The sequence below is a fragment of the Sceloporus undulatus genome, chromosome 2, assembly GCF_019175285.1.
Source record: "Sceloporus undulatus isolate JIND9_A2432 ecotype Alabama chromosome 2, SceUnd_v1.1, whole genome shotgun sequence".
NCBI lineage: Eukaryota > Metazoa > Chordata > Lepidosauria > Squamata > Phrynosomatidae > Sceloporus > Sceloporus undulatus.
The window spans coordinates 82,042,755-82,063,530 of NC_056523.1; the positions used below are offsets into that span (position 1 = coordinate 82,042,755).

Here is a 20,776-nt window from a genome sequence, read left to right on the forward strand (position 1 = left end):
AACACATCTTGCCAAGAAAAGCCTATGATAAGGCACCATATGTCAAAGACAACATGAAGGCATACAACAACAAGAGTATGTATTTACATGGTAAAGAAGTTTTATTTGGCATATGTATGTGCTAAAGCATGTGTGATATAGTCTCTAATGGGAAACAGCTTTGGGTGATATTTTTCTCTCACAATTCCACCTAGTACATCATATCAAATTCCTTTCCCAAGCTTGTACATAAATGTTCTTGCTAGGACTTTAATGTTCTCTCCTGCCTTCTTCCCTCTACTCACCCTCTCACACACACTACACTTGGTACGCAACTGGCATTGCTTCCCCCAATAATTGTGGTTTGGTGAGGGTGTTAATGAGAAAGACAATTAACGCCAAGCCAAAAATAAACCCTTTAAAATCCAATATCTTATGACACTTTACTTATTGTGGTATTTTTGTGTTGCACTTTGGCTACATCATGAGAAGACATGAATCATTAGAAAACACAATAATACTGGGAGAGGTAGAATCATAGAATCATAGAATCGTAGAGTTGGAAGAGACCACTAGGGCCATCCAGTCCATACCCCTCCCCCTGCCATACAGGAAATCCAAATCAAAGCTGCCTGACAGATGGCCATCAGCCAGTTTAAAGTCTCCAAGGAAGGAGACTCATTCACCCTCGCGGAAGTGCATTCCACTGCCGAAACGCCCTTACTGTCAGGAAGTTCCTCCTATGTTCAGGTGGAACTCTCTTTCCTGTAGCTTGCATCCAGTTCCGGGTCCTGTTCTCTGGAGCAGCAAAAACAAGCTTGCTCCCTCTTCAACTGACATCCTTCAAATATTTAAAACAGGGCTATCATATCACCTCTTAACCTTCTTTCTCCCGGCTAAACATCCCCAGCTCCCTAGTCGTTCCTCATGGGCATGGTTTCCAGACCTTTCACCATTTTTGTCGCCCTCCCTTGGACACGCTCCAGTTCTCAATGTCCTTTCTGAATTGTGGCGCCCAGAACTGGACACAATATTCTAGGTGGGGCCTGACCAAGCAGAATACAGTTGCACTATTACTTCTCTGATCTAGACACTATACTTCTATTGATGCAGCCTAAAATTGCATTGGCCTTTTTAGCTGCCGCATCACACTGTTCACTCATGTTCAACTTGTGGTCTACTTGGACTCCTCGATCCCTTTCACACATAGTTTCATTCAGCCAGGTGTCACCCATCCTATATCTGTGCATTTTTTTTTCCGCCCTAAGTGCAATACCTTACATTTTTCCGTGTTGAATTTCATTTTGTTAGCTTTGGCCCAGCTTTCTAGTCTATTCAGGTCATTTTGAATCTTGATCCTGTCCTCTGGGGTATTAGCTATTCCCCCTAATTTGGTTGTCATCTGCAAATTTGATAAGTATGCTCCCAATTCTGTCATCCAAGTCGTTGATAAAGTGTTGATAGCACTGGGCCCAGGACAGCGCCTGGGGGACCCCACTGGTCACTTCTCTCCAGGATGAAAAGGAGCCATTGTTGAGCACCCTTTGGGTTCGGCCGGTCAACCAATTACGATCCATGTAACAGTTCCTTGTCTAGCCCACCTTTTACGAGCTTGTTTGCAAGAATGTCATGGGAAACTTGTCAAAGGCTTTACTGAAATCAAGATATAATATATCCACAGCATTCCCTTCATCTACCAAGCTGGTAATTTATCAAAGAAAGAGATTAGATATGTCTGGCATGACTTGTTTTCTGAAACCCATGTGAGTTTTTGTGATTATGGAATTGCCTTCTAGATGTTCACAGACTCTCTGTTTAATGATCTGCTCTAGAATCTTTCCTGGGATTGATTGTCAGACTAACTGGACGTAATTGTTGGGATCCTTTTTTTCCCTTTTGAAGATGGGGACAACGTTTGCCTCCGCCAGTCTGTGGGATCTCTCCTGTTTTACAGGAGTTTTCAAAGATTATTGCCAATGCTCCGTACATTTGCCAGTTCTTTTAATACCCTTGGACGGAGTTCATCTGGTCCCGAGGACTTAATTCATTTAGATTAACAAGGTGTTCCTTACTATCTCTTTCACTTATTCTGATAATTCCCCTATTCTGTCCTCTGCTCCATTATCCTTAGGTTGAGCACCCTTTTCCTTTTCTGAGAAGACTGAGGCAAAGAAGGTGTTGAGTAATTCTGCCTTTTCTCTGTCCCCTGTTAACATTTTGCCATCCTCTCGACACAGTGGCCCTACCATTTCCTTCTTCTTACTTCTGCTGCGGACATATCCCAAAAAGCCCTTTTCGTTGTCTTTAACCTCTCTAGCAAGTCTGAGTTCATTCTGCGCTTTAGCTTTTCTGACTTTACCCCTACACATGCCTGCTATTTCTTTGAATTCCTTTTTCGTGATTTCCCCCTTTTTCCATTTCTTATACATGTTCCGTTTCAAACTCAGCTCAGTTGAAAGTTCCTTAGTCATCCATCCTGGTTTCTTGAGACACCTCCCGTTTTTCTTTCTCACTGGAACTGTTTGAATAGAGGGTAGCAGAAACAGAGGAAGACCACATGTCAGATGAATAGACTCAATCAGGGAGGCCACAGGCCTGATTCTTCAGGACGTAAGCAGAGTAGTAGATGATAGGGAGGCTTGGAGAGGTTCATCCACAGGATCACCATAAATCAAGGATTACTTAAGGACAGTTAACAAGAACAGCAAATTTCATCTTGGTGTTACAAGACTCTTCATTTTGCCACAAAAGAGTAACACCATTGTTCCTCAAGAAAATGTAGAGCCATTCTGTAAATGTACAAGCGTTTTTAAAGAGAGATGCAGAATGGAAGATTCTTTCCTGAATGCCATATAGGGGAGAAGTTTTTGAATTCTGTTACACAGCTGGAGTTCTACTGGAGTTTTCATGTATCCAAGGAATTTGCTTGCAAGTCTAACGTTATTCAAGTGCATCTTAGAGAAAAGCAGCAGCCTAGCCCTTTATCAACAAAATACATTAATTTTAAATTGACCCCCTTAAATGCTCCCAATCAAGAAAGTCTGGCAAGATGATATTAGCAGCACTCTAACTGGAGTATTAGAAATTTCAAGAGAAGCAGTATCAGAATGTCATGCCCTTCCTGAGGCTAACACAGGCAGTTGTCTATCAGCCCTACTAAAAAGGACTCAGTGGCAAAATGTTGTTCCTTTGACTGTTTCAGGGAGAATCAGAACTAGAATATACTCACGCCCAAAAGTCTTCTACAGTGTCAAACTTGGTGACAAGACGCAAGTTGTCCTGCCATGTTTTGCTCTTGTCATTTTTGAAGAACCATAGAGCCCACCTTCAGGGATGAACAGAAGAAAGAATTAAACTACCAGCTATGAAAACAAATCTCATATTAGGGAGATTGCCAGGGTGCAATGACATCCCAGTATATCATGCCACAGGTCTAACCATCACCATCTCTGGCTGAAAAGTGTTGCCCATGTCCATCCTAATCTAAATTGCATTAGACGCACTGTAATAAGAGGCACTAAAGAAGAAATGGGATGCAGACTTCAACCAATACAGATTGAAGTCTTTTTCTGAAACAGCTAGAGAATAAAGGCACACCCCCCCCTGCCCAGTTTCCACTCCTGACTGAAAAGATTGGGGAATAAAAGTGATATTCAAGAGATTCAAGAGATATTCCTCATTAAACATAAGACATTCTCAAAGCAGAAAATTAAGACTACCGTAGTTGTTCTTTGTAGGATTTGGTTACTCCTCTCAACCTCCACTACAGCAAGAAGTGGGAAGCAAGAGATGTTAAAGGATCCTTAACACAAAAATAAGAGTTTCCTTGTTTAATAGCAATGATCTCTCCAGAAAGAAGATTTCAAGTATTTCTTAAACCAAAACAGAGATTTGTGGCAGGGGGCAATAAATACAGTATCTCTTATACCACAGCACACTCATCTTGGCCATTTCTTGGATGCAGCTAACTGGATCTTTCAATAGGAAGTATGGCCGTTAAGAAAGGAAAGCCACGATATTGCACCACAAGGCCAATTTTACAGCAGAAATTATTAATGTGGCATTACTACCAGTCAATGTTGAGACCTCATTTTGCTGCTCAGCTAGTACCTGTTCTGCAGGGGGTGCTTGCTGATGTGTTCCACAACCACCTCTCCTTTTCTGGCCTTGTGCTTCTGCTGGTCTTCGTGTGTGCTTACCTGACAATTCAATGAACAGATCATATATTATGACAACAGGCATTAAAAATGCCTCTTGCAGGTTTGTCTCAGGCAAGAGATAACTGTGTAGGCTATCATTAGCTAGGCAAAGCGCAAATAAAACCATCATTTCACGTATGAAAATCAGCTCACATCTGATCAAGCAACATGAGTGGGGTTAATAGGTAAACGTTATAAATGAGGTAGAACACATGGGCTAGGAGAGGCTGCAGCAGTTTGCTTTAGCCTGAGACTACTGGAAAGGGCAAGATTCTTCCACCTTCTCTCAGGTTTTCCCTACTGATTTAATTGAGCATATACTAATTGAGGACAAAGGGGGAAAGGGGGAGGTGGAGAAAGAAAACTGGCCATTTTAAAAGTAGCTGAAAAAATGGGAATACAAAGGATTCATTGGGACTGTCCCTGCCACATCAGTTGGAGAGTACAGTATACAAAGCCGGATATCAGAGAGGATCAGACAAAGGGTTTTATGTATTTGCACTGCAGCAGTATGGCACTGCAGACAAACCAAGCACCAAGGAACTGCACACCCAATATCTGAGCTTGTGTTTTCGCTCTCACTCTCTAGGAAAATGTTTTCATCCAGAACATGTTGTTAAAACTAAACAGCCCATGTAAGCAGTCTATGCATCTGTCCCCTGGAACAGGAGAAGCAAGTGCTCTCTCACAAAGCAGCTTTTCAAAAGTAAAAGGAGCTTTTCCCAGCTTTACTGTGTCCCTGAGCACTACCAGCTTGAAGTGCTCAGGGTCCAATTAAGAAGTTGACAACTTATGTGACAAGAGGGTCACCCACTCCATGGAACTGGCCAAGCCATAAACAGCTGGTGCCTTTAGCAAGCTCCAGGGGATAGCGTTAGTAAGGGCACTTGCCTGTTGAAGGGTCAGAAAGATCAAGCACTGACTGCCAAAACTACTTTCTATCTCTTACCACCAGTGCCAGCCCTGCCAATAGATAGAGTGAAAGGACTGCCTTAGGGAAAAGATCAGCAAATTGTTGTTTTATTTTACTGTTTAAGATGGAAAAAATGGCTTGAGGGGTTAGCTGTGTACTCATACCTTTTATATCATAGAATTATAGCACTATAATTCCATTTTAATTGCCTTGGCTACATCCTATGGAATCCTGGGATTTGCAGTTTAGGGAGAGACATTTAGAATTCTTAGCCAGATAATTCCGGTGCCTTTGGCCAGACTTCAAGCACCAGGGTTCCACAGGATATTGTCTTGGCAGTTCAAGTAGAATAGTTGTGCCGTCATTGTGTAGTGTGAAAAAGCTAGATGGCTTGGGTTCTATGGACTTTACTTTGGAGGTGTCATTTGTCTTAGGCAACAAAATGTCTTTGATCAGCTCTGTTTGACACATGTTTAGTAAGAAATGTGGGGAAATAGGTAGCCCTTCCAGCCCCCCCAACCACCCCCCAAATTAAAAGTGCCTATCTTCCTCATTAAACAAAAAACCCAAAAATCCACACTTGTGGAAATTGGTTGAAAAGCCAAGAATTACCAAATGACCATTAAGGAAAGTAAAATTGCTTAGCTTTTCCACAGCTTGGTCTATTGGGTCAGGTCATCTTGGTGGTACCTAAACTACCTTCAAGCAACAGGATTTGCATATGTAAACATACCTCAGATAACAAAGCTTCTGACAAAGAAGCTAATTTTTACAAAGTGTTTTTAAACCTACCAGCCCTCTGTCCCTCTTTGGCCTCTATCTAGCTGGAATAATGTTTGTGGCATTAACACTGGGAGGATGGTATAGAAGGGCTGGTAATAGGTTGCAGCAGCATGTCTGGAGTAAACAATAATGCTTTTGCTTGGAAAGAGTGAGTGAGATTCTACTCCTACCAGTCCTACTTTAGCTGTGTGTGTCTGTCTGCAACTGGCGAAGTAAACACCAGCTGTCTCCAGAATACTTTACTGAGCGTGTTTGAAGAGCAAAACAGAAAAAAGGGGGAAGCAGGTAAGCCATCCCTCACCAGTATGTTAAGGAAACAGATCTAGAAGTTTGCCAACAAAATGGAATGATAAGAAAAGAGGAGGGTGGTAAACAAAAATAAAAAAATCATAATTGGCCCTGGATGCATTTTGGAAGAAGCCCCCAAGAGGTCTCTAGAAATGTTTTTGTTTACTTATGCAAGGTTTAGCTGACCTGGATATGTCATTTCAATGTGCATGTTGTTATTTATATTAAAAAAATTGCTGAAACATATCAAGCTTTTGTGCACATGTAGAAACCCATACATATTCTTTTCATGCTATTTCTGTCTCTAGTACCAAATTAGTATTCAAGAAATAATGTCTAGGAACACATCTGCTTCATTAGCTGAGGTATACCTATATAAGCAAAAAGTTGTAGACTGCTGGGGATAAGAGATGACAACATTGTACCAACATCTGTTTTGATACCTTTCAGGCAGTCCTATCACTATGGCTGAATGTTTGAGTCTTTGCACTTAACCCACCATATGTGAAACCTTCCCAGACTTCTCTGAAAACAGTAAGTGTGAGAGTTTTCCCCGATTCCCACCTCTGCTATATTTAAGGACTTTCTCCTGCTCCCCTTGTGTGACATCAGCTATGGGGTTAGTATAAATGTCCTCAAGATTCCTATAAGGATTTATACTGCTTTTATCCCCAATAGGACACTACCCTTCCATCTTCAGTGCTGCCACCACAGACACCTTCCATGAGCACTCTTCTCAATCCCCAAGGTAAACTAATTCAAGTCAAATTCTGTCATTCACCAACTACCCCATGCAAAATCTAATCAGCATTCACTTCAACAGTTCATTATTCTTTCCCTCCCAAAAGCTACTTACCTCATAATCACACAATAAACCAATAAATGCTTTTATATACAGACCCATGACATCACAAAAATCAAGCCAAATCAAAAGCTAGGATTAGCTATTTTCACCTCCCACTATGGAGAGAAAGCATCTTTAACAGCTTTAAGAGAAGTCAAAATTAATGGTTAAATAATACTTTCTTACCACTAACATGCAATACACAATGCATACGGCTTCTCCAATTAAATCTACTTCAGCCCCCTACTGTTGAAGAAATAGGGGCAGTTCCTGATGAAGTATTGTGCAGTGAGCCCTTGGTATTTACTGGGCTTTGGTCCCAGACCCCCCATGGATGCCAAAATCCATTGATACACAAGTCTCTTTAAATACAATGGATAATAAAATTATGTCCCTTGTATAAAATGGCAAATCAAGGTTTGTTTTTTTAGAATACACACACATACACAATCAAACCATGGATGCTTGAATCCATGGATAAAGAGTCTATGGATAAGGAGGGCTGACTGTACTGCAAGCTATAAGTAGGCCTCCCAAGCATCTTATGTATAGAAGGCATCTCCCCCCATCTGCTGATCAATACACAGAACAACAAAAAGCAATCCTCCCAAGTCCTGATAGTAAGCCTTCTAGAGATAATTATTTGAACAATTGAAACCTCTACCTGGTAACTTTTCCAGTATTCAGCCAAATACTATAAATTTGCTTAGTAACAAGTCCTCTTAAATTTAATAGAACTTATTTCCCAGGTGCACAGAACAGCAGCCTTGAGGGATAGATGATTTTGCAACAAGTCAAAAATGTTGAGAGTTCAAAGTACAATCATTCAGCCTAGTTCCCCCCGCTTCCTCAAGGCCAATAAGGCCTCTGAGTTGAATGAGGATTTTGAGATACAGAGCTATATTTGAAGGAGGCAGCAGCCCACAGTTGCAATTGATAGCCTGGGAGGCAGGGAAAGAAATCAGCAGAAAACTGTGCTACTTACCATCATAGCTGCTGCCATCTTCTAGAGCAGTAACAGATTCCACCTCTTCAAACCTTCTTTTTATCCTGAAGGTACCTTTGAGAACCGCCCTTAATCTAGAAAACTTTACTTTTTAAAGAAGCAGCTCCTTTCTTCAGTCCTTGAGATTTCATGGGGGAATCACTGTAGCCTTCAATGGGCTAGAACACAAATGTTTAGGCCAAAATGGGGTCCCACTGTCTCCACTGCTCTGATTGCTTGTTCTTTGTTTAGGGCCAGGCCCACTCTGTGCAACTTCTTATAAAGAGGTCATATTAATGGGATTAAGAGAACTAGATCTCATTTTCCCCCCCATGTCAAAATTAAGGCTGCTACCACACTGCAGAATTACGACAGCTTGACACTGCTTTCACTGTCATGGCTCTGTCCTATGGAGTCCTAGGATTTATAATTTGTTGTGGCACCAGAGCACTCTGACAGAGAAGGTTAAATAGGAAATGAGAGCTGTGAAGTATTCCGTTTCATGTCTATAACAAAGAACACTTGCCGCTATGGATTGCATCCAAATGGATTTGGTCCTATTTTAAATTTCCTTTCCAAGGGTAGGCAGCCTGTGGTTCTCCAGAGGGTTTTGGATGACTGTACCCATATTCCCACACTTTTGGCTATAGGTTTATCACACGGGGGACAACTGGAACCATAAATGGTGATTAACCAAATTGCGCTAATAGTTTCTTTGGATGTCGAGATGAAACATGATTAAAGTGCCATTATCCCATGAACAACCAGGCAAGAAACAGCAGCAAATAATTCAAGTTTTTTTCCCATGAATGCCTTTTTGGTGTTTATTGCCTGATTATTCTCTGGTTATTCACGGGATAATGGCTCTTGTGTTAATCTCATTTTAATTGCATTATAATGTCAGTTGCGTGATTTTCATGGGTTAATCTCTGTTTAAACTCCACATTTCCCCCTGTGTGATAAACTCCTGACTAGGGCTGATGGGAGATGTAAACTAAAATAACATCTGGAAGCCATCGTATTTATATATTTACTTATATGTTTATATTATTATTTATATATGTATATATTATAAATGTTTTCAAGGCAGCATATACAGTTCTCTTCTTCCTTACTTTATCTGCACAAGAACTCTCTCCGTTTGATCAGGCAAACAGAGGAGGACCAAGTACTCACTGTATTTCATGGCTCTGACAATGTAACCACTACACCACACTCTCAGGAGAGTTGTCCACTCCTGTTTTAGCTAAACAGGCTGTAGTATCATATCTGAGAAGATGCCAATTTGTACAGTAGGCATTCCATATTGTATTGTTGTCATCTCGAAGGTGGGGTTGGGTGGGGGATCCCTTGACAGGATGATTTCAGAGGATCTCATTCTCACCACTGCTCTGATGCCCACACTCTGTCTGGTCCCAGTCCACATCACTGCCCATAAAGAGGAAAGTCAAATGGAGGTTACTCTTAGGGTCTCCCCAAAATAATCTGCTGCCTCAGGCAAAGAAAAACATCCTCTCCATACTGAAAACAGCTGGACTGATTATAATGGGACAGAGATCTCCGCTGCATCCGAAGGCACTTGCAAGCTAACAGAATGCAACCTCATCATCACTCCTTTCCCTTGTCTTCTGCTGCCCAAGGCAGTGGTCTCACTCTGCTTAATGATAAAAGCAAGGTTGGATCAAGGTGGTTGGTGCCTCAGAAGACTTCAAATATTATGATCTTTTTTTCTGTGTATGCATGACCTACTCTAAGAATGGTGGCATGGAAATTGAATGAATGGATGAATGAGTAATCCAGTGATAAAATACAAAGTACAATAGAGAGCAGCACAAAAATCTTCATGTGTGAATCCATTTTCAGCCCTGCAGTGCCAGTGAGATTAACACCCTGGCTTCATCCATTTTACTTAGTTATTAGACAAATACAATATCAATGGTAACAGAAACACCAGGAGATTCAGGAAGTGAATGAGGAACAAGATGAAATGAACAACTTTTTCTTTCAGTGCTGGATCGGTAGCGACTAGCAACCCAGGAACAATTGCTTGAATTGATACCGAAACAATGATAATCTGACACTGGTTAGAATGCTCCTTCCATTTGCACAATTAGAAAGAGTAATTGATCAGGAAGCTACAGAAAGGATGGCTAAAACCAAAGAAGGGGATTGGCAGGTCAGCAGTGAATCTTCTGCTGGCATATGAGCATAATAGATAGCTGCCTGACAATGCTGAATCCAGGCCTCATGCTGCATTTTAGGAAGCTGTTGTATGGCAACTTCACTGTAATTTCTAGGGGGCAGCCATGTTTCTTGCTGCAAAAATAGGTATCATAGCATTTTAGTATACATTTACCACAGCATATGCTGTCTTGGGTTTATCTCTAGGCAGCAATCAAGATGGCCAGTGACATGACATTGGCAAGGCTTTGTAGGAGTTCGTCTCTAAAACTTTTGGAGGAACAAAAGCTCCCCAGCCTTAGTGAAGAAACTGTGGACACAAGGTTTCAGGTTGGAGAGAAATCTAAGAAAGAGAGATCATGGATACTTTGTTAAAGCTTACAGGAAGAAATTACAGTGACTGTTTGCAAAATAGTCTTGAGGATAACAGTAACACTTTGAAGTAGAAGGCTTTTACAGCTGGCATCCATAGTTTTTTGCAGGTTTTTTGGGCTATGTGGCCACGTTCTAGAAGAATTTGTTCCTGATGTTTCACCTGCATCTGTGGCTGGCATCTTCAGAGAATGGTGGCATGGTGGTTAGACAGAAATCCTCCTCGTACAGTATATCCTCCCACCCAGAAGCCTTGCCATTCACCAACAGACCAACATAGGGATTAACATGTAAACCACTTCCTCTCAACTAAGGGTCACACAGTATATATACACCACTCACTTCCATGGCACCATTCTCTGAAGATGCCAGCCACAGATGCAGGTGAAACATTAGGAATACATTCTTCTAGAACATGTCCACCTTGCTTGAAAAACCCACAAAAAACAACAGTAACATTATTTCAGACAACTCATTACCACTACACAACTATAGCACTATGAATCCTTTTTAACCGTCATGGCATTATCCTATGGAATCCTGAATTTAGTGTCTGGTGAGGCACTGCAGCTCTAAATGCCACTCTGTAAACTCCAAACCCCAGGTGTTTGTGTCTAATGAATTAAAACAAATGTGACAGAACATAGCACTTGGCTGTAGCCCAGTGGAAGAGAATGTGTGGCCCTTCAAGATGTTGTTTAACTACAACTCCAAACACACCAACTGGTAAGGAATGTGCTAACTTGGGAGATTATAATCCACAGTTTTTAAACTGCAATTAGATTTGGGAAATAGTGCCTTTTAGTGATACTTATTGCATGACATCTCCTCCAACCTGTAGCTACTGTGTTTCTGAAGCATGATTAGGGCATCCCATTTCACTGATAGAGGAAACCCATTAATAAGTTCCCAGTCACACTGCGGTCCCTTTAGAGTTTAGACTTAGGTGCAAAATGTTAATGCCACAGTGGTTCCAATAGTGGCAGTCACATGGTAGCAGTGTCTCCTCATCTCCCCCTGCCCCCTCCCCTCACTATTCCCAAGCAGGTTATTTTTTTATTCCTATTCCTATTTTTTTCCCCTTTCCCCCTCTTAAATTGTATTAGCATAGCTCTGGAATTGCATTAAAAATAAAAAAAACCTGAAAGGCATGCTGAGTAGGGCATAGGGCAGGGCAGCAGAGTTAAGGGGGAGTTTGGAAGTGAGCAATTGCAGAAACAGCCCCAGCCATGCTATTGCCCAGATGTGCAATAACAGCTGCTCTCAAACAGGTATGTTTTTGTTGTCATTAACTAAAGCAACAAGAATGTGGCAAGAATGGGGCTCAATCCAGCAACATCTGAATGGCCACTTGTTTCTTAACCCTGAAGAAGAACCTTTACCTCAGTGGCTCCTAAACTATGAAACAACCTCCCGGAAGAGATCCGTCTTATTGCCTCCTTGAAGGGTTTCAAGAGGGCAGTTAAGATGGATCTCTTCCGGCAAGCCTATCCACCCAATCTTCTGTAACAACATCATTCACTCTTCTATCCAGGATCAGAACATTTTATCTTATAAAAGTTGACTGCACTGTTTTTAACTGTTTTAATGTTTGAAATTATATGTTTTATTCTTGTATTTTATTGTTACTGTTGGGTTGTAATCCCACCTCGATCCATCTGGGAGAGGCGGGAAAATACAAATAAATTTTATTATTATTGTTATTATATAAAGAGTGCTTTTTAAAATGTGATTTGGGGGAAAGCTAGAAGTTTGCATATAAGCCTGTATATATGTATAAGAGCCAGTGTGATGTAGTGCTCTGAGTGTTGTAATATGACTCTAGAGATCAGGGTTCAGTAGTTCCAAGTTTGGCCATAGAAACTCACTGAGTGACCTTGGGCAAGTCACACTCTCTCAGCTTCACAGGATGCCAATGGCAAACCCCCTCTGAAGAAACTTACCAAGAAACCCTCAAGAAAGCTGCCATAAGTAAAAAAATATTTGGAGGCACACAACAACAACAGCAACAACAATAATATATGTATAGTGGTCAGTAGATTTCTAACTGAAGGTTGTGCTACCATTGTGCAGTGGACATTCAACAAAGAGATTTTAATTTAATAATTCATCAAGCTAGTCCTGTATTAAAAGTTATTGCCAAATAGGAGATATAAAAGTATATATCTCACTCTGTGTGTGTGTGTGTGTGTGTGTGAAATTAGATTCTGGAAAATAAAATTTGGTGCTTCAGACTGGTTTGACACCTTTTCAATCCTGTGGCAGGGCTTCCAGGCTATTAATAAGCAACAATTCATCTGCAAAAGGTTTTCCCCATCATTTTCCCCATCTCTCTACACTAAAATTGCTTCATTCAGTTTCTGCATGACATGGAGCTGTTTAAAAAACAAACAGAATCCATACCAGAGAAGGAAGTTGCAACCCTGCTTTTGAAAATATGTCCAGTCATCAGATTCCAGATACAGTAGTCCAAACTATTTATTGCTGAATTCAGGACGTGATCATAATACTCTCACAAAATAGAAGGATGTCTTGTCACTCCTTGTCACAGCCAGAAAACAGTTTGTAGTATATATGCACATACAATCGGTTAAAATTCCATGAGTTAAGCAAAGAGGATGCATGAGGAAGCTCTGTCACCAAATAAATAAACTATTAGCCCAGTTCAGACATTCAACAAAGTCTGTAGGCTAGGAGCAGAAGCTGTGCAGCCCATAGGTCATGTGTGGCCCATGGGGCCTTTTTTGTGCAGCTCCTCTGGAAATCCACCATTGTAAACAAACAAAAAATCAAACAAAACAACAAATAATGGTTGTTCCAGCTCAGATATCAGAAGCCCAGAAAAACCTGGAGGAGTAAAGTCAAGCAACCACCTAAAGGGAAGGTGTTCTTACCATACATCAAAGGAGTCACAGACAGAATAGGGAAACTGATGAAGAAACACAACGTCCAAATGGTTTGCAAACCAACCAATAAAATCCATCAAATGCTACACTCAGTGAAGGACAAGAGAGACCCTCTCACAGCTGCAGGAGTTTACCGAATACCATGCAGCTGTGGACAAGTCTACATAGGGACCACCAAAGGCAGTGTGCAAACACAAATCGAGGAACACAAGAGACACTGCAGACTGAGTCAGCCGGAAAAATCATCATCAGCAGAACATGTTATAAACCATACTGGGCATAAAATACTGTTTGATAACACTGAAATGCTGGATATGCCAACAACTATCAGATCAGAATGCACAGGGAAGCCATTGAAATCCATAAACATCTGGATAATTTCAACTGGAAAAAAGAAACCCTTAAAGTGAACAAAGGCGGGTTCCACACCGCCAAAAAGTACGTGCTCGGCACGTACTAGGGTTAGGAAGGGGCATCCTTTCAGGACGCCCCTAACCCTAGTACGTGCCAAGCACGTACAAAATGCCGGCGCCCATTCTACATGGGCGCTGCCATTTTGACGTAGTGGACGTAGCCAATGGCGCTTTGCAGCATCATAATGGCGCCGCAGAAAGAAGCCGCTTTTTGCGGCTTCTTTTTGCTGCACAGAGGAGCTGCACGGTTTGTCCACTGCGGCTCCTTCGCGCAGCAAACACTGGCGCCGGCAGACCGCTCTTTTGGGTGGTCTGTAAAGGGCCAAAGTTTGGCTACCAGTCTTGAAGAATAGCAAAATGAGGACTTGGCAAATGCAAATGAGAAACCACCCAGGGTCAAGGGCTTTCCCAACAGATAATGATCACCAATTAGCACACACTAATCCTCTTTGCATATCCTCCCACCCTGGAGCCCTGCCATCAACAACAGAACAATACACAGATTAAAATGGAATTCCTCCAGACCCAGGGTCACACAGTATATATATATCCAGCTTTCTTCTAGGCCAACATTCTCTGAAGATGCCAGCCACAGATGCTGGTGAAACATCGGGAATAAACGTCAGGAATAAACTCTTAGAACAGGACCACACAGCCTGAAAAACCCACAAAAACTAAACAAAAAATCAGCCAAAATTGGTGATCACATCTGCACAGGCATTCTGGTGATGCAGTTCAAACATGCTCTTCTACACCTTGTTTAGTCTTCATATTTACAAAACTTTTAATCACTTCTGGTTTCATCAAAATTTGTGGGTGCAGCATGTGGAGGTCTAGGGAAGTACAGATGCCCATCTACTACACAAGCAAACACACAACACAACCCATGCTGTGCCATGTAACAGCACTTTTGACATTGCTTGCATCCCAGGAGCCCTCCTGATGAATAAAGATACTGACAGAGAGGAGGTCTGTCCGTGTAATGTTGTACATATGGTGTTTTGTTCAAGCCTGAGCTCCTGTAACACAATCACTGTAAAGGGCTTAGGAAAGGAGTCTGCAGCCTGGATCCTAAGATACAGTAGCTATCTCTGGCTCACATGCTGGAGATTCCCCCACAGATCCTCTTATCACTGCATCATACTGTCTTTCCAGCCCCCAAATGTTATCTTTATCTTTATTTATTTAGCCTCCATTGTTTAGCTGCTATTATTTGTCAACATGTCTGCTTCACTTTATGGTGTCTCCATGAATAAACAACTCTAAGAGCTCCAGCCATCCACAACTCACCTCTGGTTTTTCAAGTTCAGGCCTTGTGGCTTGTTCGCTTGCTTTAATCTACATAGCTATGATCCTGTCTTTTCCTTTTCTTATAGCATTATTGTAATTAGCATCCTATTGCTAATAAGTCATGTCATCTCATGATAATATAAAAAGTACAATAGTTTAGTCATTTTGGTCTCTAGACAGAGTACTGGCTAGATCTCCCTAGGGCAGTCTATGGCATGGTACATATTGCCAACAAGCGCTGTATCAGCGCAGATTCTAGGGTTAGGGACTGCACAGCAACTGCTCAGTTGCTAAGCATAGTACGTGTGGGCAGCATAACAATGGTGGCATCCTGTGTACATGGGCACTGCCATTGTTATGTAAGTGCCGCACGGCATCTGCACATTGAAGTGCGGCGCTTACGTAACAAGTGTGACAGTGCACACTTGTTACACCACTCCTGTGGCTTAAAAAGAACCCATTTTTTTCTGGGTTCTTTTTCCTCTGGAGGAAATTAGGCCGCCAGCAGGCTGCCCTTTTTGGGCAGTCTGTCCTGCGCCTATGGTACCTTTGCTGTTCAGCTTTTACAAACATACTGATACACTGAAACCAGAAATACGGTATGCATGATTCTGACCAGTATTCAATTATATAATGCTTTCTGGAGGGTGGGAGACAATTTTGCCACATTTGTGTTCTCCTCAGGCCATTTTAGCCCAGAAAACAGCGGTGTCACTAGGAAGGGTGTAGTGGTGTGATCCACATCAGTTGACACCATATGCTTCCTGCATGTACCTTTCCCCTCATGAGCTCCAACGCCTTGCACTGTCCTCATGCTCCACCATGCACTCTCCCACCCTCCACACCACACCATCCAGTCAGGGCAGCATGGGAAGAGGGAGCATGCACCACCACTGGAAGCCCTGCCCCCCCCCCCACTGGCTGACACCCACTGCAGGGATGCCACTGGCAGTGAGAGGAGAGTGCCCAGAGCACCCTGCCTTCTAGACATGCCCCACTGTCAACTGTTCCTTTTTCTTCATATCAAAATTTTTCACTTCTTCCTCCACAATGTACATCGAGGTCCCTAAGGTTTATCCCTCAGCATCCACTGCAATAAGAACAACACTGACAAGAAAGCTTACACTTTTTAAGATCATGAACTCCTTTGGCCAAGGGTTCTTCATATGATGGTATGTACCAGGATGACATCTCTAAATAAATTATAAACCTTGGGTCAACAAAAACTTTGATCTGGCCACTCCTGAGTTCTGCAACATGGCTGACCCAGTCATTTGTTGCCTGCCAGTCATGTGTTGATCCCATACCCTCTTCACTGGCTGCACTGCTTCTTTCCATCTTGCCTCCCTATCTGCTTCCCTCACTTGTTTTATAGCTAACTGCAGAGCCCTGGCACCCTATTTCCCTGCCCAGGGTCAGGACAGTATGTGTTTGTGAGGGGGAATATGCTACTGACTCCCTTGTTTTCTCTCCTTGCTTGACTAGGGCTTATTGGCCAATGGGTGAGGGAAAGCGATCATCAATCCCAAAAAGAACACCGGTAGCATGGGAATAGTGCTTACTGCATGCCATATGGGATCAGGGTGGTGGTGTGTGGATCCTAAAAGTCAAAGGCACTCAGCACACTTCTGCACAGGATTGCCAACCACTTACTCCAGCAGGGCTCCTGTGCCTTTGGAAATTGCTGGGAAGAGAGAAGGTGAACAGATGTGATTTCAATCTTAGTAGTGTCTGCCTCTTAGTCTGTCATGGGGTGTTTCAGGGTGCAGAAGCCTTCTTGACAGGAGTAGGTTAATAAACCTGCAGGGAAGTATCCTTATCTAGATTACTGAGAAAGGAACACCTGTTAGAGTTCTAGGCAGAGGAGTATTAGCAATGCACTTGAGTCACTAGAAATGTTGTTGAGACAGGCTTCTTGTTCAAAGTGCTCTCATTGCGTGCAGGTTACACATTCATATTGTTTACCTTTGTGCAGCCCTAACAATATGCAGCGTGGGGCCAAATAAGTATAACCACATGCTCTGTTTCTTATTATCTGAAAAATATATGAAAAATGCATTTTTATTGTCTGGATTTTATCTACTAGCGCAGGTGTGCCGAATGCTGTGTGACACCATCTCCTATCTTCTGTTGTGTCAAGGTGGTCTCCTTGATGTGGTGGTGGGTTTGTAATCCCCCCTTCCATACAAATCAGTGGGAGAAATATTCCCTGCCCCTAGTGCAGGGTTGGAGCAACACAGCACTCACTAGCAGCATGGCCATGGGCTGAAGACATACAACATGCAATTGGTGAAAGTACATGGCTAAGCCGTTTTAACCATTCCAGTAAAGGGTCAAAGTTGTCCTACCAAAGTGGCTGTTATGGTGGTAGCATATTTGACATTCCATCAACCAGTGGTGTCACAAGCTAGGGCAGAGGTAGGCAACCTTTTTGACCCGGGGGCCGGGTTGCTGTCCCTCAGACAACTGGGGGGCCAAAGCCAAAAAATAAATAATTAAATAATTTTTAAAAATTATATAAATAAATAAACCAGGACAAATGTAGGACAAAATTTTCAAATGGAGGACACTTTTTAAAAAAGAAATGGAGGACACGCTGAAAAATTTGCTGATTTTTAAAATAATGTTAATATAAATGCATGTTTCTGAGGCTTCTATAGACAATTGCCCCCTCTTGCCCCGCTTGCCCGCCGCTTGCCCCCGCTTGCTCCCCCTTGACCCCCTTGCCCACCTCCTCCTGATAGGCCAAAGGCCTCGGCGGCAATCAGCAGCAGGACTAGGCTGGGGCCGGTCCCAAGGCCTTGCCGGGCCGGATCCAGCCCACGGGTATCACCTGGTGCAGAAAGTATCACCTGGGAAGGGTGTGTGTTCGCCCCTCCTGCTCCTGTTTCCAGGCTTCCTCCCCAGGCAGCCCAGCAATGGAGCAGCCAGGAAGGCTCTGTGCTCACCCCCTCCTGCACCCAAAGGGCAGGAGGGCCCAACCAGATGTCACACCTCCTCTGGGGTGTCACTCAGTGTGGCCCACACCTTCTGCACCCCACCAATGACACTACTGCATCAACATAGCAAAACTTCTGCCAAACTGTCTCAATCTTCTGTACTGTAAAGGAGCCCTTTAGTGGCGCAGTGGTTAAATGCTGGCACTGTACTGCAGCCACAACATTGTAAGTTTCATCCTAGACAAGAGCTCCAGGGTCCACTCAGCCTTCTGTATAGATCACTGAATGTGATTGTTAATGGTTGTGACATAAACAACTAGCAAAATTAAAATTATGACTTCAAATTGCAATATCATACACATAACCTAAATGTATTTACATATACATAGTGAATGTTTGGTTAAAAAGTAATAGATTTAAAGAATTTTTAAAAGAATATTTTTTCAATTTTTTTTAAAAAATTACATCATTTAAAATTTTGAAATTTGAAATTTTAATTTTAAAAAATTATGGGGCCCTTCCTTTCTTCTCCCACTGAGCTTTATTTCACTCCCACTATCTCTTAAAGCATTTTAAAGAGATACAGGCAAATACCACAATGTTTCTGCCAAAATACAACAGTAGTGTCACCACCCTCCTTAGGGTGTCACCCCCTGCATCCCCCTAATGACACTGCTGGGGGAAATTGGCTTACACATTGTAATCTGCTTAGGGAGTGTTAGTTCACTGATAAGCAGTATACAAATGTACTTGCTATTGTTATTGCTATTGCTACGTAACTGTACTCTAAATAAAAATATAACACTACTCATAGGGTTGCCAAACTGAAAATTGTAGATGACTCCTGCACCTTCAAATATGTAGAAGTGGGAATTTCAGCAGATGTTGCTTGTTACTTGATTATCTGACAACCAATATCTATGAAATTCCCTCTCCTACACAACCATTAAAGGTAGGGGAGCCCTCTCCAATTTTCAGTCCAGCAGCCCTACATTTCCCCCCCCTCCCATACATTTCAACTAAAAAATATAGTTTTCAGATTTTTTTTCTAATTAAAGAAAGCTTCCATGTATCGAACTTTTATGCACTTCTTATAACTATATTTGTATTAATTTCCATTTATTGTTGATTACTACAAAACAATCTTGAGCTGTCAGGGGTTAGGGATAGGGTTGCCATATCCTGGGAAAAGGCGAGACTTCCCGTTTTTTAAGGAAGTGGCACGGTCTCATCCTGCTTCCCTGATTGTCCTGGATGGCCGGGGCTCCGGGCTCCCTCTCGCCCTTGCCTAATGGTGAGTGCTGGCAGGGGGTAGGCCTGCAATCTGCCTGCCCCCAATTGGCCAGCCTTAAGAAGAGGAGCTTGAGCCTTGATCCTCCATTTAGACTTGTTTTGAACGTGCGCGCCAGGTGCGCAAAAGTGAGGCAGCAAGGTGAGGTGGCCGGCAGTGAGAGGCCTTCTAGGCCTCTCCACTGCTTTGGGGAGGTTGGGGGTCTCTGTTGCTGTTTGCTGTGCCTTTGGCGCGGCAGCAGCAACAGGGAAAAGAGAGAGGTCTATAGGCCTCTCTCCAGTGGTGGTGGTGGTTTGGGGGCCTCTGTTGCTGCTCTCTCTCCGGTGGCGGGGGAAGAGGTTGGGGCCTCCTTCACCTCCTCCTACTTTTTCCTCTTTTTTCTCCTCCTCTCCTTCCTCCTCCTCTTCTTCTTCCTCTTCTTTTTCCTATTCTTCTTCTTTCTTGTCCTTTTCTTCTTTCTCCTTCTCCTTCACTTCTCTCCCCTTCTTCCTCTTCTGCTGCTGTTGTTGTTTGACTTCAGCTCCTGTCTGACTTATGGTGACCCTGCATAATTTCCTTGGCAAGTTTCTTCAGGGAGGGTTGCCTTAGCTTCCCCTGAGAGACTGAGTGTGACTTACTGCCCAAAGTCACCCAGCGGGTTTCCATGGCCAATACACCATGCTGGATCCTCCACTGCACTTAAAGGTACAGTACTCAATTATTCTTTGTTATTGTTTACCTTCAAGTTGTTTTCCACCATATGGAGACCCTAAAGCAAACCTATCCTGGGGTTTGCTTGGCAAGATTTGTTCAGAGGAGTTTTGCCATGGCTTTCCGCTGAGATGGCTGAGAGAGCGTGACTTGTGTGAGCTTGAGGTCACTCAAAGGCAGGGAAATGAACCCTGGTCTCCAGAATCCTAGTCCACCACACAAAGCTACATCCCAAACTTCTATCCAAGAAGAATGTCAAAATGTCCTCCATTTTGAGCATGCCTAAGAAGCATGCATTTATATCAATGCTTTTTGAATTTATTAATTTTTTGTTTTTTAGTTGTCCGTGTCCTCCATTTACAAAATATGTCCTACATTTGTCCTACTTTTTTAACATTTGTCCCAGTTTGGAGGTAGACACTTATGGCAACCCTACCCACAGATTGCAGATTGCTCTAGTTATATACAAAGCCCCACAGCTTTCCTTGACAGTCTCTCTCTTCTGGATACTGTCCCATCCACTTTTTAAAACTGGCAGCACTAAGAGGTATTGAATCAGGAAACCATACCTTGGCCTGAACTCATCCAGTCTTGTCTAATTTTGGAATCTAAACAGAGTCAGACTTGGCTATTACTTGGATGGGGAAACTTCCAAGGATCTCCAGATAGTGAGGTTAGGAAAGAAACCTGCCTCAAACCCTGG

General features: G+C 42.6%; 1 protein-coding gene across 2 annotated transcripts in view; it reads right to left on the reverse strand.

The window, feature by feature from the left end:
* Positions 1-20,776, reverse strand: part of EIF4E1B (eukaryotic translation initiation factor 4E family member 1B) — a 28,177-nt gene that overhangs the window by 3,438 nt on the left and 3,963 nt on the right. The window contains exons 1-3 of one of the 2 annotated variants that reach the window (XM_042451857.1): positions 7,992-8,741; positions 4,090-4,178; positions 3,209-3,304 (exon numbers count right to left, since the gene is read on the reverse strand). In XM_042451857.1, coding sequence (XP_042307791.1) covers positions 3,209-3,304; positions 4,090-4,178; positions 7,992-8,009 — 203 coding nt within the window. In that variant the 5' untranslated portion in view covers positions 8,010-8,741. Of the gene's footprint in view, positions 1-3,208; positions 3,305-4,089; positions 4,179-7,991; positions 8,742-20,776 lie in introns of those variants that run through there. The other variant, XM_042451856.1, reaches the window with a different exon arrangement.